An 18458-nucleotide genomic window follows, 5' to 3' on the forward strand; every position below is an offset into this window, starting at 1 on the left:
CTGCGATGTTCTGGGGAACAAAGGGACCTTGGCATGTGTGTCCATAGATCTCTGAAGGTGGAGGGGCATGTTAGTGGGGTGGTGAAAAAGGCATATGGGACACTTGCCTTTATCAATTGCGGCATAGGTTACAAAAGTAGGGAGGTCATGTTGGAGTTGTATAGAATCTTGATGAGGCCACAGCTGGAGTACTGTGTGCAGTTCTGGTCGCCACATTATAGGAAGGATGTGATTGCACTGGAGGGGGTGCAGAGGAGATTCACCAGGATGTTGCCTGGGATGAAACATTTAAGTTATGAAGAGAGGTTGGATAGACTTGGGTTGTTTTTATTGGAGCAGAGAAGACTGAGGGGCGACCTGATCGAGGTGTACAAGATTATAAGGGGCATGGACAGGGTGGATAGGGAGCAGCTGTTCCCCTTAGTTGAAGGGTCAGTCACAAGGGAACATAAGTTCAAGGTGAGGGGCAGGAGGTTTAGGGGGGGATGTGAGGAAAAACTTTTTTACCCAGAGGGTGGTGACGGTCTAGAATGCACTGCCTGAGAGGGTGGTGGAGGCGGGTTGCCTCACATCCTTTAAAAAGTACCTGGATGAGCACTTGGCACATCATAACATTCAAGGCTATGGGCCAAGTGCTGGTAAATGGGATTAGGTAGGTAAGTCAGGTGTTTCTCACGATTTGGTGCAGACTCGATGGGCCGAAGGGCCTCTTCTGCACTGTGTGATTCTGTGATATGACATTTGAATTTGCATTCACGGACCTTCACCACTCATGCAAGGTCATTGAACTTCTTGTGACATATCAGGGACCACTGCTAAGGCGGCCAGCTGAGAGCACTGCTGAGGTCCAAAGCAGCAGGAGTGACAGGAACTCTGTGGGTGCACCAAATTTACAGGCAGCAGCTGTCACTGTATCAGTCCCAGCACTGTCAGAGACAGGAGATCCAGGCGCAATGGTATGCCTGAACAAAGAAGACAGCACCCTTGCCATTTTAGTTTTGCAGATGCACATTTAAAGTCCTTCAAATCGATTGCATCTCTGACCTCCTGCTATGCAGTGCCTCTTCTAAGTTGCTGGGGTCCTGACACAAGGGTGGGTCCATGTGACGCTCTGAAGATTGCATTGCTGTGGTAAAACTGATGCTAAATGGCTCATTAAGTACCCTAACTGGATTCCCACTGCTCCTGACCAGGTTGCTGTCGCTGTTGCAAACCATCATCTGGGAAAGGGGAGGTCAGAAACACATTAACGAACTGGCTGGACACTTTTTTCTAATATTTCCAGCCATTGAACACCCACTCCCAAAGCTGCCTGCACCAGGGAAATTCTTCTCTCTGATTTTGTGATGTCGATTGAGGGATAAGTATTAGCTCGGGCAGTGGGGATAATTCCCCTGTTCTTCTTCAAAATTCTGCCATGGAATCTTTCACATCCACCTGAGTGGACAAATGGGTCCTCGGTTTAAAATCTCACCTGAAAGACAACATTCCCTCAATGCTGCACTAGAGTGCCAGCCTTGACTTTTGTGCTTAAGTCCCGGAGTGGGACTTCATGGGCCAGAAGTTTACATCCTGCGGGTGGGCACATGCACGCCTGACCCGAACGGGCATGAAATTGCGCGAGGTGATGTCGGGCAAGCGCCCCGACGTCATCACGCACTCGCGCGATATTTCGCTCAGTGGGCACGGGCAAAAGTCGGAGGAGCGCCCGCCAACAATTAAGTCGGTCAATTAAACCCATTAACAGCCCAATCGTCAGTGAGTTTTTGTGGCCCGTCTAACCTTACAGTTGGTGGACAGGCCAATCGGCCAGGCGGGCTTTACATTTTTGATGAAACTTCATCCAAGGGCAGGATGACATCTCCGATAGGATTAAAAATAAAAAGAAATATCTGGGGACTTTTTTTTAAAAATGATGTCTGCTTCCAGGCGCTTGATTTTTCTGCATGGACATTTCTTGCAGCATTTCTTTGTGCTTTATTTTCTTATTTAAAGGCCTGCAGCTCCCTGAGGCAGCTGTCTGCCTTCAGGGAGCTCACTGGAAGCGCTCACCCACGCCCATGGTGATGTCAGCGCCCACCTTCTTCCTGCCCCCAATGGCAATGCTGAGCCTCTCTTAGGGCGCATTTCACGCTGGTTGGCCATTAATTGGCCAACCAGTGTACGATCACGGTCAGGGGCTAATCGCCGGGGGCCGATCACAGGTGGAAGCACATTTCAAGTCCGCTTCCAGGCCCGCCAATCACGCCCACCCTATGAGGGAAAATTCAGGCCATGCGATTATTACTGGCTGAGCCACAACTGACACTTTAACAAATATCCAAATTCTGTGATAAGCACCATCATGAGGAGCATTGCTCTATTCCATGCTGTTTCTTAACTGCGGAGTAGGGAGGGATGTATCAATGACACATTTTAACCTTCGAGCTCAGGCTTATGCATCTAAGCTGAATGGAGATTTTATACTAAACCAAACTTTGTAAATAGCTGCAGCTGCCAGATTGGCATGAACGTGGCACTAATTATCGTAAAGTGGTTCTAGTTACAGGGAACGATGATGGAATTCAACAGGGGGGATGGGTGCCACTGTTCTCAAATCTTACAGTAGCATTGCTTGTACATTATTAATAGCGGTGAAATGAAGATGCAACATTGAGCATTTTTGCAATTTTTTTTTTAAAAAGGCTCCAATCTGGAAAAGAACAGGATAGATAACACAGTTCGAGATGCATAGTTTAGTATCAGGAGAGATATTTGATGAACCTCAGCAGGAAGCAGACATCACCAATCTTTGAATAATGTAAAGATGAAAGCAAAAAACTGCAGATGCTGGAAATCGAAAACAAAAACAAAAATACCTGGAAAAACTCAGCAGGTCTGGCAGCATCTGTGGAAGGGAGCACAGTTAACGTTTTGAGTCCGCATGACTCTTCAACAGAACTAAAGAAAAATAGAAAAGGGGTGAAATATAAGCTGGTTTAAGGGGGGGAGTTGGGACAAGAGAGCTCGATAGAGGGCCAGTGATAAGTGGAGATAACCAAAAGATGTCACAGACAAAAGGACAAAGAGGTGTTGAAGGTGATGATATTATCTAAAGGAATGTGCTAATTAAGGGTAGAAAGCAGGACAAGCAAGGTACAGATAGCCCTAGTGGGGTTGGGGTGGGGTGAAGGAATCGAAAAAGGCTAAAAGGTAGAGATAAAATCTCTCTTTTGCCTTGTTCACCTTCATTGCTTTCCATTTCTCTCCTGGTGTTTGACAAGGTGTTTACCAAAACCCGCTTTCACAGCCATATTTCCTTCCTCAGTGACTGTCTCCATCTCCGACTTACCCCACGTGGATTTCAACTGAAGTTCCATCCCTCATGTTTCGAACCCACCCAGGATTACAGGTATCTCCAGGACATACAACGCTCCTCGGACTGCTGTTCTCGTCGCATTCTGAGATCCACACTCAGTGCCATGCGCCGCCATGTGAACACACTCGACCTCTCCCTCCAGCAGCACCGCCGCTCCCTTTTTCAAAGCTGCGCGTGCCCCCAGTTTCATTTTATTCTTCGTCTCATCCGACGCCTCAACAAGAAACTTTGTCTCTTTCTTTCAGGTGCAAAGGAACGCAAGCTCCAACAACTCATCCACACCAACACCCATCCAGGACCCTCCACCCCTCCCTGCCCCTCTGTCCCCATCCCGTCTTCCAATCCCAGCCCCAGCCATGTATTCACCATACCCCCTCACCTTCCCCTCTACAACGCTGAACAAAGAACAAGTGCTCAGCAAAGGACTTAGTTTCATACCCTTACGCCCTCATCTCAATGAATTTCGGGCTCGGCACGATGCTGAACTCTTCTTCCGCTGCCTTCGTCTCCGTGCTCACTTCTTTGGGCAGGAGTCCTCTCCCCGTTCAACGGATCCTTTTACCCACCTCCAATATTCTCCCTCCACCTGGACCCCTCCCTCTGGATTCTTACCTTCTCTTGATCTTTTCATTGAGAACTGTCGGCGTGACATTAGTCGTCTCAATTTCTCTGCTCCTCTCACCCATTCTAACCTGTCTCACTCTGAACTTGCTGCACTCCGTTTTCTCAGGTCCAACCCTGACATTGTCATCAAACCCGCTGACAAGAGTGGTGCTGTTGTTGTCTGGCGCACTGACCTCTACCTCGCAGAGGCTGAGCGTCAACTCACAGACACTTCCTCCTACCTCTCCCTGGACCATGACCCCACCACTGAACATCAAGCCATTGTTTCCAGGACTGTCACTGACCTCATCTCCTCTGGAGATCTTCCTCCCACAGCTTCCAACCTGATAGTCTCCCAACCTCGGACGGCCCGCTTCTACCTCCTACCCAAAATCCACAAACAGGACTGTCCCGGCAGACCGATCATGTCAGCCTGTTCCTGCCCCACAGAACTCATTTCTCGCTATCTTGACTCCATTCTCTCTCCCCTTGTCCAGTCCCTTCCCACCTACATCCGTGATTCCTCTGACACCCTACATCATATCAACAATTTCCAGTTCCCTGGCCCCAACTTCCCTGGCTTCCTCTTCACCATGGGCGTCCAATCCCTCTACACCTCCATCCCCCACCGGGATGGTCTGATGGCTCTCCGCTTCTTCCTCGAACAGAGGCCCGAACAATCCCCATCCACCACTACTCTCCTCCGTCTGGCTGAACTTGTTCTCACACTGAACAATTTCTCCTTAATCCCTCTTACTTCCTCCAAATAAAAGGCGTGGCTATGGGTACCCGCATGGGCCCCAGCTATGCCTGTCTCTTTATGGGGTATGTGGAACATTCCTTGTTCCAGTCCTACTCCGGCCCCCTCCCACAACTCTTTCTCCGGTACATCGATGATTACTTCGGTGCTGCTTCATGCTCTCGTCGGGACCTGGAAAAATTTATTAATTTTGCTTCCAATTTCCACCCCTCCATCGTTTTCACATGGTCTATCTCTGACACTTCCCTTCCTTGACCTCTCTGTCTCAATTTCTGGTGATAGACTGTCCACCAATATCCATTACAAGCCTACCGACTCCCACAGCTACCTCGACTACAGCTCCTCACACCCCGCTTCCTGTAAGGACTCCATCCCATTCTCTCAGTTCCTTCACCTCCGTCGCATCTGTTCTGATGATGCTACCTTCAAAAACAGTTCCTCTGACATGTCTTCCTTCTTCCTTAACCAAGGTTTTCCACCCACGGTGGTTGACAGGGCCCTCAACCGTGTCCGGCCCATCTCCCGCGCATCCGCCCTCACACCTTCTTCTCCCTCCCAGAAACATGATAGGATCCCCCTTGTCCTCACTTATCACCCCACCAGCCTCCACATTCAAAGGATCATCCTCCGCCATTTCCGCCAACTCCAGCATGATGCCACCACCAAACACATCTTCCCTTCACCCCCCCTGGCGGCATTCCGTAGGGATCGTTCCCTCCGTGACACCCTGGTCCACTCCTCCATCACCCCCTACACTTCAACCCCCTCCCACGGCACCCTCCCATGCAACCGCAGAAGGTGCAACACCTGCCCCTTTACTTTCCCTCTCCTCACCGTCCAAGGGCCCAAACACTCATTTCAAGCGAAGCAACATTTCACCTGTACTTCCCTCAACTTAGTCTACTGCATTCATTGCTCCCAATGCGGTTTCCTCTACATTGGAGAGACCAAACGCAGACTGGGTGACCGCTTTGCAGAACACCTTCGGTCTATCCGCAAGCATTACCCAGACCTCCCTGTCGCTTGCCATTTCAACACTCCACCCTGCTCTCATGCCCACATGTCCGTCCTTGGCCTGCTGTATTGTTCCAGTGAAGCTCAACGCAAACTGGGGGAACAGCACCTCATCTTCCGACTAGGCACTTTACAGCCTTTGGGACTGAATATTGAGTTCAACAATTTTAGATCATGAACTCTCTCCTCCATCCCCACCCCCTTTCTGATTTTTCCAATAATTTATATAGATTTTTCTTTTCCCACCTATTTCCATTATTTTTAAATTTATTTTCATCCATTGTTTCATCTCTACCTTTTAGCCTTTTTCGATTCCTTCATCCCACCCCACCCCCACTAGGGCTATCTGTACCTTGCTTGTCCTGCTTTCTACCCTTAATTAGCACATTCCTTTAGATAATATCACCACCTTCAACACCTCTTTGTCCTTTTGTCTATGACATCTTCTGGTTATCTCCACCTATCACTGGCCCTCTATCCAGCTCTCTTGTCCCAACTCCCCTTAAACTAGCTTATATTTCACCCCTTTTCTATTTTTCCTTAGTTCTGTTGAAGAGTCATGCGGACTCGAAACGTTAACTGTGCTCCCTTCCACAGATGCTGCCCGACCTGCTGAGTTTTTCCAGGTATTTTTGTTTTTGTTTTGAATAATACAAATTGGATTTAATCAATGAATTCTGGAGGAAAGGACACACGAAAGAGCATGAACAGGCAGAAGAGAAAAATACAAAAAGGGGTCATATTTCTAACACAAAATATCCTTTGAAGACTGCAAACTCTATGGTTTGATTGTGTTAACAGTAAACATTTAGTGAATTTTAGATCTTCCAAGCATCAGTTGCCGCTTACTAGCCAAGATTTCCAACAAGTGGTCTATCTATATACACAAATAGACTGTGGAAAGCTTGTTCATGACACTTTATAAAGCACAGTATCCTCAACCTGGAGGAAGGTTCAGGACAGGTTTAGCTTCAGGTTCATCTTCTTATGACAGAAGTTTATTATTTTAACTTGAGTTTTATTGTACCAAACATTTTTATTGAAAGTCTACACCACTGCAGTGTTCCAGTCCCTGAATTTTTTCCTGAATTAGTGCAATTGCACTAACTGCGGTGCTCTCAAAACAAGAACCAGTCACACATTGTTTCCAATCCATGAACAGGACTTTCAAACTAACATTCAATTTTAGAGATAGATGTGCAAACACAGAGGTATCTAAATGTGAAATATATTTAAAATATATGAACATTTATTTCAGCATAATTAAACTACCATATTTAAAGCATCTCCTTTTAGGTCGCAATACTTATTTATCAAAACGGTGAACTGAGCACAATAATAAGGCTGACACCAGCGCAGTGCTGAGGGAACACTGCACTGTAGCAGGTGCAACCTTTTGGATGAGACCATAAATCGAAGGCCCCATCTGTCTGCTCGGATGAATGCAAAAGATCCCATGGCATTATTTCGAAGAAAAGCAGAGGAGTTAACCTGGAGCCTTGGCCAATATTTATTCCTCAATCAATATCACAACACAGATATCTGGTGATTAACATATTGCTGTTTGTGGGAGTTTGCTGAGTGCATATTGGCATATTGGTCCGCAAGAAAGACCCAAACCTCCCTGTCGCTTGCCATTTTAACACTTCACCCTGCTCTCTTGCCCACATGTCTGTCCTTGGCTTGCTGCATTGTTCCAGTGAAGCCCAAAGCAAACTGGAGGAACAGCACCTCATCTTCCGACTAGGCACTTCACAGCCTTCCGGACTGAATATTGAATTTAACAACTTTAGATCTTGAACTCCCTCCCCCATCCCCACCCCCTTTCTGTTTCTTCCCCCTCCCTTTTGTTTTTTTCCAATAATTTATATAGATTTTTCTTTTCCCACCTATTTCCATTATTTTTAAATCTATAACTGTAATGCCGTCAGTCTTTCCACCCCACCCCCACTAGAGCTGTACCTTGAGTGTCCTGCCATCCATTCTTAATTAGCACATTCTCTTAGATAATATCACCACCTTTTACATGTCTTTGTTCCTTTGCCTGTGACATCTTTTAATTATCTGCTCCTATCACTGCTTGCTTGTCCCTACTACCACCCCGTCCCCGCCCACCACCCCACCCCCCCGGAACTTCTCTCCCCCCACCCCACCCCCCTCCTTAAACCAGCTTATATTTCACCCCTCTCCTAACTTTACTCAGTTCTGCTGAAGGGTCACGAGGACTCGAAACGTCAACTCTTTTCTTCTCCGCCGATGCTGCCAGACCTGCTGAGTTTTTCCAGGTATTCCCGAAACATGGCCTGATCTGGAGAAAATTGTATCCTAGGCATTTTAAAGAGAATTGGTCACAGATTTTCAAGTAGGGTTTTGTGGAACACAGGCAGTGATGTCACAAGGAATTTGAAGAATATGGTGCTGTGAGAAATGGAAGGCTGCACAATGAACTGAAGAAATAATATATTATATTAAAGAAATGAATCCCACAGCCAATAAAATGCTTTTGAAGTGTAGTCACTGTTGTTTTGTGAACCAATGCAACAAAACTACCAAAACAGCAGCAAGGTGAATGACTAATGAATCGCTTTTAGTGTTTTTTGTGATGAATGTTGACCAGGTCAATGGGAGAATCCCTATTGCTCTTATTCAAAGAGTGGCATGGGATTGTTTAGATCCACAAGCAGAAGTCTGACAGAGCCTCATTTTAATATTTCACCTGAAAGATAGCACCTTCTACAACGTAGCACCTCTTTAGTACTGCATTGGAGTGTCAGCCTGGATTAGGTACTCAAGTGGTGTGCAGCTTGAACACACAGTCATCTGACTCAGTAGCTCCAAACAAGAAGAACAGAAGCACTCCATGAACATTTGTTACAACATCAAAAAGGTGAAGATAAAAAAGACCTTAAAGATTTTATTCACCACATAAGAGCAGGCCATGTGTCCAACCATTGCAGAGCAGCAATAAAAACTAATAAAACAGCAATCAGTAAAAGCTTTAGATTCAGAAAAGATTTAGAACCAATGTCAGGAGCCATTCTTCACACAAACAATAATCAATACAAGAAATGGAACTTCCAGGTACGGTTCTCAAAGCAAGAAGTTATTGTTGCATAAGTACAGGCCCTGGAGTCATTAACAAAACAACTAGGTGAGATGATAGAGGATTGCATAGTGCCCTTGAGGAACAATATAGTAAAATAAGAACATAGGAGCCCATCGAGCCTGCTCTGACATTCAATTATATAATGGCTGATCATCTACCTCAGCACCTCTTCCCGCACTATCCCCAAATCCCTTGATGTCATTAGTATCAGAAATCTATTGATTTCTGGCTTGAACATGCTCTGTGATTGAGCTTCCACAGCCCTCTGGGGTAAAGAGATTCACCACCCTCTGAGTAACTAAATTCATCCTCATCTCAGTCTTAAATGGCCTGCCCCTTATTCTGAGACTGTGTCCCCTCACCAGCCTAGGGGAAACATCCCATCTATATGTACCCTGTCAAGCCCTTTTAAGAATTTTGTAAGCTTCAATGAGATCACTTCTCATTCTTCGAAACTCTAGAGAATATAGGCCCAGTTTCCTCAATCTCTCCTCATAAGACAATCCTGCCATCCCAGGCATTAGTCTGATGAACCTCCATTGCACTCCCTATATGGAGAGTATATCCCTCCTTAAATAAGGATGCCAAAACTGTACACAATACTCCAGGTGTGGTCTCATCAAGGCTCTATACAATTGCAGCAAGACATCTCTACTCCTGTACTCAAATCCTCTTGCGATGAAGGCCAACATACCATTTGCCTTCCTAAGTGCTTGTTGCATCTGCATGCTAACTTTTAATGAGTCATGAACAAGGACATCCAGGTCCCTTTGGACAACACTCCCCAAGCTCTCACCATTTCAGAAATACTCTCTGCCTGTTTTTTCTACCAAGGTGGTTAACTTCACACATTCACTTTATATTGCATCTGCCATGTTCTTACCAATTCCAGAATAGGTCAAAATTTCTTCTGATCTTGACATGGTCAGGTCTACTACCACAAGCAACTTTTATTTTCTGAACATACCTCTTCCCTACGGAAGGTATTTTGTTCAAGTTTTATTCAAAATTCTCTCCTCCCTTGATGCTTCTCTAATGGGTTTCAGAGTCGTCCTTTGGCAGGAACAGACATGTGTTACAATCCTGACTTGCTCACAATACTTTCATGCTTCACTCCCTACCACACAAGCTAGCTTGCAGAGGATGCCCATGTTCCCTGTGATCTGGAAGTTAGTCTTATGTATTTAGTGTATGGTGTATAGTATGGCATGGAGAAAACAATCCTTGCTTTTATTGTAAACTGGATAATACTCCTTGTCACTTCAGAAGATTAATAATATTGGGAAAATGCCAAAAATAGGATTGAACTTCTAAGTAATATTAAATATAAATTTAATATTTATAATATTAAATATATATTATTTATTAAATACCATTGTTTATCAAAGCATCAAAATTATTAGGATTTCAAAATCATTAGGATATCGCACAGTCTAACAGTACTAGAAGTCTAAAAGCAATTCACAAGTAATTAATTCAAGAAAACAATCTAGGTCCTTTAATCCTTATTTTGGAACTTAAGGTGAAATTGAAAATTACATAAGCGCAAGGCTACAGAATTTAATTAATCCCTCTGCTCCTCAGGAATTGTCAATACACACAAAACAATGTGCTTGTTTATATATTTTTAATTCCTATGATTAGCAGGCACTTGCTTTAAAGACCATTTGATCAGATAAAGATGACGTTAAACTATACCAACCATTTCTACAACCAATAAATGCAAGTCATGGGTTGAAATTGATTTTGCATAAATAAACATGGCTCGGTTTAGGTCAATTGGCACAATTCCAACCCTCATTAGACAGGTTCCATTCACACTTCCAAGCGGCTGTAACGTAATTGATTTTTTTGACCTAAATCATGCAGCTTTTTTCCTGTAACCTCTCCTGATAGAATTGAAGGAAATGTTTCTAATGTTACAACAACTTTGCAATCAAGAGATTAAGAGAGAGCTTTTACTTATAAAGCATCCTCAGGATGTGCCAAAGCACTTCACAGCTAAAGAAAGATATTTGACATGTAGTCACTGTTGTTCTGTAGACAACCAAGACTGCTCATCCGTCCCACAAACAGCAATAAAATGAATCATTTGTTTCAAGCTGTGTTGGTTGAGGGATAAATGTTGGCCAGGACATCAGAGTTTCCCTGCTCTTATCCAAACATGATCATATATATCCACCTGAACTGGTGTTAGGGGGAACAGTTCAGCACATTCACCTGAAAGACAGCACCTCGTCCAATGTAGCATTCTTCAGCACAGCACTGAAGTGTCAGCCTAGATTATGTGACAAGGTCCTGCAGTCAGCTTGGAACCAGCAGCCTTACGACTTAAGAGGCAGAAGCTACCATTGAGCCACTCATAGCACAGATATAATTCCCAAACAAGCATACAAAGACTGAAGTAACAGTTGGCGGGGGAGAAAAACTGAGGGATGGAGTAGGAGTGAAGCAAGTTAAACTGGGGAAAAATATTGACAGGCAAAGAGGTTGTAAAACAGTGGTTAATATCTATAAGGGAGCTCAATAGAGTTCAAGAATAAAGAGGCGATGATACATTTGATTCTATATTTTAAAAAAGGCATTGGCAAAATACCTAACAATAAAGGAGAGGATGGCAAAGGGGCTTTTGTGAGTGTAGGGAAAAGGTTAGGAAGGCAAAGAGGAAATCTCAAAAGAAAATACCAAGATTAGAAAAAGAAATAGTACATACTATCACATAAATATAAATATTATGACTACAGGCACATGAGGAAGAAAAGGAGAATTAAGATAGGGAAAAGGCCAATATGGTATAAGCAAGAATAGTTCACAAATGATATTGAAATGGTAGGAATATTGATGTTTTGCCTTAAAACCCTTTGCCTTTGCAGTTAAAACAGAAAGAGCTATTAGACAAACTAACCACTTTAATGATGACAAGTCGCTGGGTCCAGATGGAATGTACTCACTGATTCTCAAAGAAACTAAGGAGGAGATTGCAAAGGCACCAGTATCTATATGCAAAAAATTAAAAATAGTGCCAGAGAACTGGTTAAAAGCAATTATAATTCCTATCTTCAAAAAGTGAAATAGATTAATCCCTGTGTTAGTGAAAATACTAGAATCTGTTAAATGATCAGATGAAAAACACCTGGAGATTGAGAACTCAGATTATAAACAGTTTTCTCTGTCAGGTGCTGTTCGTCTCTCCTTTAAATCTGCTGTCATCACTCTTCAAAAAAAAAACCCTTGATCCCCCTCTCTCCTTGCAAACTACAGCCCCCATCTTCAACCTCCCTCTCCCCTCCAAAGTCCTTGAACGTGTTCGCATCCCCCAAATCTGTTCCCAACTTTCCCAGAACTCCATGTTTGAATCCCTCCAGTCAGGTTCCCACCCTGTCACAGTACCAAAACGGCTCTTATCAAAGTGACAAATGACATCCTACGTGATTGTGACAAAGGTAAACTTCCCGTCCTCATCTTTCTCGACCTGCCTGCAGCTCTTGACACTGTTGATCACACCATCCTCCTCCAGCGCCTCTCCACTGTCATCCAGCTGGGTGGGACTACTCTCACCTGGTTCTGCATTGAATGAAAAAATTTCAAAAGTCGCATCTAACCCTGGTGCACACCAGGGAGCGATCTGTATCACAGCCAGCGCTGTGGTTGTTGTGTGTGTTGAGTATGCTGTTCAGAGTCACATCTGGCTATGATCAGATCCAGCTGGTGCCAATGCTCTGATCTTGGAAGTCTCCAGGACACCTTGTGGCATGGTTTGCTTTGAGGGGAGGTGATGGCAGTGGTATTGTCACTGGACTAGTTTAAATCCAATAAAAATCTGGAATTAAAAGTCTAATGATGACCATAAAACCATTGTCAATTGTTGTTAAAACTCAGCTGGTTCACGAATGTCCTTTAGAGAAGGAAATCTGCTGTCCTTACCTGGTCTGGCCTACATTTGACTCTGTGGTTGAGTCTTAAATGCCCTCTGAACAAGGGCAATTAGGAATGGGCAATAGGTGGCCTAGCCCTGTGTTAGTGAAAATACTAGAATCTGTTAAATGATCAGCGACACCCACATCCCATGAACGAATAAAAAAGGTGTTAGTTACACAAAGCTCATGGTAGCAGCAAAGCTCAAATAGCCTCTGTCCATCTTTCCCAGGCCATGATGTCTGAGGCAGGAGGACCACGCTTCATGATCCACATACACTCTTGTGTTTAAATCCCCCAGTAGGTAAAGACACAGAAGCTCATCATAGAACTGGTCTTTCGCCTCTGTAGTCACGCACAGCGTTAGAGCATAGATACTCATGAGTTAACTGGTGCAATGGATTCTGTTCATTTGCTGAACAGAGAAGCTCCAAGTACCCACTGAAGCAGGCGGACCATTGCAGGTCAGCACTAGACGGAGCTGCCCGACTTGAAGTGGGTGGGGGGACACGATGGTCTCTCCCACCGCCGGAGACAGGCTTCAGCACCTATTGAGTTGAGTTTATCACTCGTAACTGCTTCCCCCCCCACCCAATGTTGTGTTAATGCTCAGCAGCGAAAATGGAGTGTCCTCTCCTGGGCACAAGTCTGGGCAAAATTTATGGAGACCTTGGGTTGCCAAAGGTCAGGGTCCCCCACTCAACCTACCCTGGTGAGTCCAAAGGAATGCAAAGCACTACATCTGGCACCAGCTTGGTTGCAGGAGTTACAGGAATGACATATTTAGAAATCAGTCCACCTTTGGGCTCCACTCCAGATTGTTTGTCAGGGTTTACTCTCTTAGCCTTCAACTCTCCTGAAGCATCCACAAGGCAATGGAGCTGTTTGCCCATAGCAAGGAGCTTAGTTCATGAATGCCAGGCTGTGTCCACATGCCAGGTGGCCTAACCTCCAAGTTCTTCTGAAGCTTAAGCCTGGGGCTGCAAGGGACCCAGATTCTGTGTGTCGCCTTGAGAAGATGCAGCTAAGGATTTGCTGATGGAGAGGCCGTGTACTGACAGGGAGAGACTTACACCTTTCACTCTCTTTGTCTCATTGATGCTAACCAGCGATGTGTGGGCTGAAAACGAGAAACAAGCTTGCACACAAAAGTGGAAAGCATGCTAACTCTCTTCGCCCACACATTAGACTCATCACATTACCTGTTGGACACACAGACCGCAATAAATGGGGAGATATTTGGTAGTTCCCTTGGTTGGATTGAGCTCTGAACAATCTGAAATACTCAGTTGTGTTTAACTTCTGCTTCCCCCACTTTGTCTTTTTAAACACGCGAAAAAAAATCTATTTTCATGTATTTTACTGCAACTACTACTCTGGGTAATGAGCTGCCACTGCAAGTAAACTTCCAATCGGATTGACAGCAAAATCTCCAAATTTCTTAGACCATTCTTGAATCGTTCATTTTGTCTAGACCCAGCTTTTTGCTATTGGTCTCAGTTACATTACCAAGGGACATAAAATTAAACATTTCCTAAGCAGAGAAAGCAAAGAAGGGAGAAATGGAAGGTAAGTTACCAAACAGCTCTTTGCACTATTTTTAAACTTACTTGTGCTTACATATATAATGAAAACCCAAAGTTCCGAAGGAGTTACCTTTGACCTGAAACATTAACTCTGTTTCTCTCTCTGTTATGATCCTTGGCAAGACCCCAGGTCATGGGGGCAGATCCGGTTAGGGACCAATAATCTTTGGTTTAAAAGTAGTTAATGTTTGTGCTTCAAGATGCTTACTAAGTGAATAAAGGCATTAGATTGTTCAGGTTTGGAACGGGACTTAATTCTGTCCCCAGGCTTTGTCCCTTACCTGGGACTTCTTTTTGGGGCCTCTCCCTGTCCCCCTCCCATGTCCTGCTTCCTGAGACACTTACTAGATAATGGCACTCCATTCCATCTGACCTGCCTTTTCACACCATTCTTCTTCTTCTCTTCTGCACAGGCACGCAGAGCCGGTCTTCGGCCTGAAGAGCATAAAAATAACCAAACCGTGTGTGCAGCCATTTCCCAGCCGGCACATGCACAGAAGGCCCAAGGCTCATCAGGAATCGGAGCTCCCGACCTCCGAACTTCAAACTAATATAAGTACAGGTTTCATCACACCCCGCAGAAGCTGTCAGAACTGCTGACACTTTCCCAACACTTTCTGATTTTATTTCAGATCTCCAGCACCTGCAGTACGTTGCTTTTATTTTGGTACTTGGATTGTCCAAAGGCCTTCAATACGGTGCCAAAAAGTAGGCTTATGACAAAGGTTAGGGCATGTATAGTCAGGGAACAAATAACTCAACATATTGCAAATTGACTAAGACAAAACAAAGCAGAGACTGGTGTAAAGGGTGGTCCCTCATATTGGAAGAAGGTAGAAAACGGTGTTCTACAAGGATCTGTGCTGGGGTCACCGTTATTCATAATGTTCTTAAATGCAAATCATTAATCTACAAGTAACATCATCAAAGGCTTTCAAAGCTTGCAGAGGGATCTGGACCAACTGGAAAAATGGGCCAGAAAATGGCAGATGGAATTTAATGCGGAAAAGTGTGAGGTGTTACATTTTGGAATGTCAAACCCAGGTAGGACATACACGGTAAATGGTAGGGCACTGAGGAGTGTGGAGGAATAAAGGGATCTGGGAGTTCAGATACATAATTCCCTTAAAGTGGCATCACAGGTAGACAAGGTTGTAAAGAACGCTTTTGGCATACTGGCCTTCATAAATCAAAGTATTGAGTATAGGAGTTGGGATGTTATGATGAGGTTATATAAGACATTGGTGAGGCCAACTTTGGAGTATTGTGTGCAGTTCTGGTCGCCTAACTACAGGAAGGATATCAGTAAGATTGAGAGAGTGCAGAGAAGATTTACTAGGATGTTGCCGGGTCTTAAGGAGTTGAGTTACAGGGAAAGATTAAACAGGTTAGGACTTTATTCCTTGGAGCGTAGAAGAATGAGGGGAGATTTGATAGAAGTTTACAAAATTGTGAGGGGTATAGACAGAGTAAATGCGAGTAGGCTCTTTCCACTTAGATTAGGAGAGATAAACACGAGAGGACATGGCTTTAGGGCGAAAGGGGAAAGGTTTAGGGGGAACATTAGGGGGAACTTCTTCACTCAGAGAGTGGTGAGAGTGTGGAACAAGCTACTATCTGACATGGTAAATGCAGGCTCACTCTTAAGTTTTAAGAATAAATTAGATAGATACATGGATGGGAGAGGTCTGGAGGGTTATCGACTGGGTGCAGGTCATGGGACTAGCGGAATAATATTTCGGCACAGACTAGAAGGGCCAAATGGCCTGTTTTCGGTGCTGTAGTCTTCTATGGTTCTATGGTTCTAAAAATTGCAGATGATACTAAATTGTGGGGTTTCGTTAACACTGAGGAAGGATGCAACATAATAATAGAAGACAACACAAAACTTGCATACAGGGCAGTTAAGTGGTAAATTATCTTTAATATAGATAAATAGATGATGTTCTTTGGTAGGAAAAATAAAAACAACCCCCATACCATAAAAAATTTTTTAAAAACTAAACAGAGTAAATGAGCAAAGGGATCCTTCATTGTCGCTGGGTCAAAATCCTGGAAATCCCCTCCTAACACCACTGTGGGTGTACCTGCACCACATGCACTGCAGCGGTTCAAGAAGGCAGCTCACCACCACCTTCTCAAGAACAACTAGGGATGGGCAATAAATACTGGCCCAGCCAGCGAAGCCCACATCCCATGAATGGATAGTGAACAAATCAATAAAAGTTTTGTATCTATTATATTACAGGTGCCTTTTCTACCCAAGTCCTGACTTGTTGCAAGCCTTTGAAAGGTTCTTAAGACCACACGCTTGAACAGTGTTTCTTCAAATACCTCTTTCTCACTACCACATCGAATGACAAATAGCTTACAGCACAGGAAGAGGCCATTTGTTTATGCTGCAAATGAGCCTCCTCCCACGCTAGTTACTTCCTCATCCTATTAGCATTTCCTTCAATTCCTTTCACACTCATGTACTAATCTAGGTTCCCCTTAAACGTGTCCCTACTGTTCAGCTTAGCCACTCCATATGGTATCGACTGGCCAGCAGATTGCACGGAAAAGCTGGTCATCACAAAAGGAACTCACTCATCGTGCTTGGCAGAAACACAAAAAGGTGGCTTTCAACATATCGAAGTCACTTAGAGTTTATTCTAGATGAATGAGATGCCTGGGTAGATTGCACCATAGTCACTTTGGTTAAATTCAGCTGCCCTTTTTAATTATTGAAGTGATGATTTGCCATTTCCTTCCTGCCATCCAGTGGAGTGAGTGGTGGTGAAGACTTCAAATCTTCAGTGATTACTCAGCCATGTTGCTGTGTAACGCACCATCCAACGTACTGTGATTGGCTGAAAAAAAGTTCTGTTTACTTTAACTTTGTTTTGCACTCCTTGGCAACTTTATTTTAAGCAATTGTAGCCATCAAAACCCCCTCCAACAGTACAGTTTAAACGGGTACAAAAAGGGGAGTTTAATCAGTCATTCCACAGTATGCAGGTATGGAAACGTAAGGTACCTTACCCACCCACACACACAAATGAATTCGCACCAAATTAAAATTCAGGAGATAAACATTGAGTAGGCTAGAGCCGATAGACTATTACAGCACAGGGTGTTGGTTGATAACTGCTACCCATACCTCTGCAATGCAATAACAGAAACCCTGCCATTTATTTTTAGTCTTAGGTCATCCCAGCACTGCACAGAACTCATTCGGTTTCATCGCCCATAGCTTTTTAGGGCAAAACAGTTGGGGTTGGGGCTCCGGTCTTGACAATTTCCCCAATATTAAATCAAAATTTTCGGCTCAGCCAACCAGTTCCTAATCACCACCAACCCCCCCGCCCCAAAGTAAATAATCTCTTACCAACAATTGCATTGTCTCTACTGCAAGCTCTCGCTATTCAAATGTAATAAAATGGACATTATCAGCCCAATAATATCTTTCTCTAACAGTCGCTGCAATCTTCAAAGTGTTTGCTAGAATCCAGAACCTATCTGATCCGCTTTCACGAATGCACTTGCTCTAATTGTATCTTTCCAAGCGTCAGCTCCAGCCCGCTTGTGTGGAACGTTGATACATGTTTTTACAGTGCTCACTTACTATCTGTCGCCATAATCTGGACGCCTCTGCTGCAGAGTGAGCCCGGCCGCTCCACGCGATGGAGATTCCTCAGTCAGAGCCCAGGCACACAACACAACCCAGCCGCTACCCCACACAGCAACACTGCGATCCCTGCAATACCTCTAACTCCTCCTCCCACACCAGTCAGCACCAATCCCTCCCGCCCACTCGCCTTTTCCCTCCTTATTGATATTCTCATGTGATGGTAACACCAGGAACCCGGACCGGTTTGGGTGGTTATTTTACCCTTTACTGATCCATGGCTGCAGGGGAACCCATTTTCCCGGGAGAGAACTGTCCTGTCCTACTCAAAACAAAAGTGGCTGCACTTCCAAGATGCAATCCATTTGGCCGTAAAGAGCTTTGGATGTCCTGGGGATATGAAAGACACTAAGTGCAAGCCTTTCTTTTATTCTGAACTCAGTTTAAATTATTTGATTGCATTGTTGGGCAAGAGTGTCCCACAGGCACTCAACAACCAGACTTGC

At 44.4% G+C, this 18458-nt stretch overlaps 1 protein-coding gene across 3 annotated transcripts in view; it reads right to left on the reverse strand.

The window, feature by feature from the left end:
* LOC144693003 (synaptotagmin-16-like) overlaps positions 1-18073 on the reverse strand; it is a 188617-nt gene extending 170544 nt beyond the window's left edge. For all 3 annotated transcript variants that reach the window (XM_078562249.1, XM_078562247.1, XM_078562243.1), the window contains exon 1: positions 17950-18073. In XM_078562249.1, coding sequence (XP_078418375.1) covers positions 17950-17962 — 13 coding nt within the window. In that variant the 5' untranslated portion in view covers positions 17963-18073. The remainder of the gene's footprint in view (positions 1-17949) is intronic.
* Positions 18074-18458: the final 385 nt, after the last annotated feature.

This window comes from Cetorhinus maximus, chromosome 18 (assembly GCF_964194155.1).
Source record: "Cetorhinus maximus chromosome 18, sCetMax3.hap1.1, whole genome shotgun sequence".
Taxonomy (NCBI): Eukaryota; Metazoa; Chordata; class Chondrichthyes; order Lamniformes; family Cetorhinidae; genus Cetorhinus; species Cetorhinus maximus.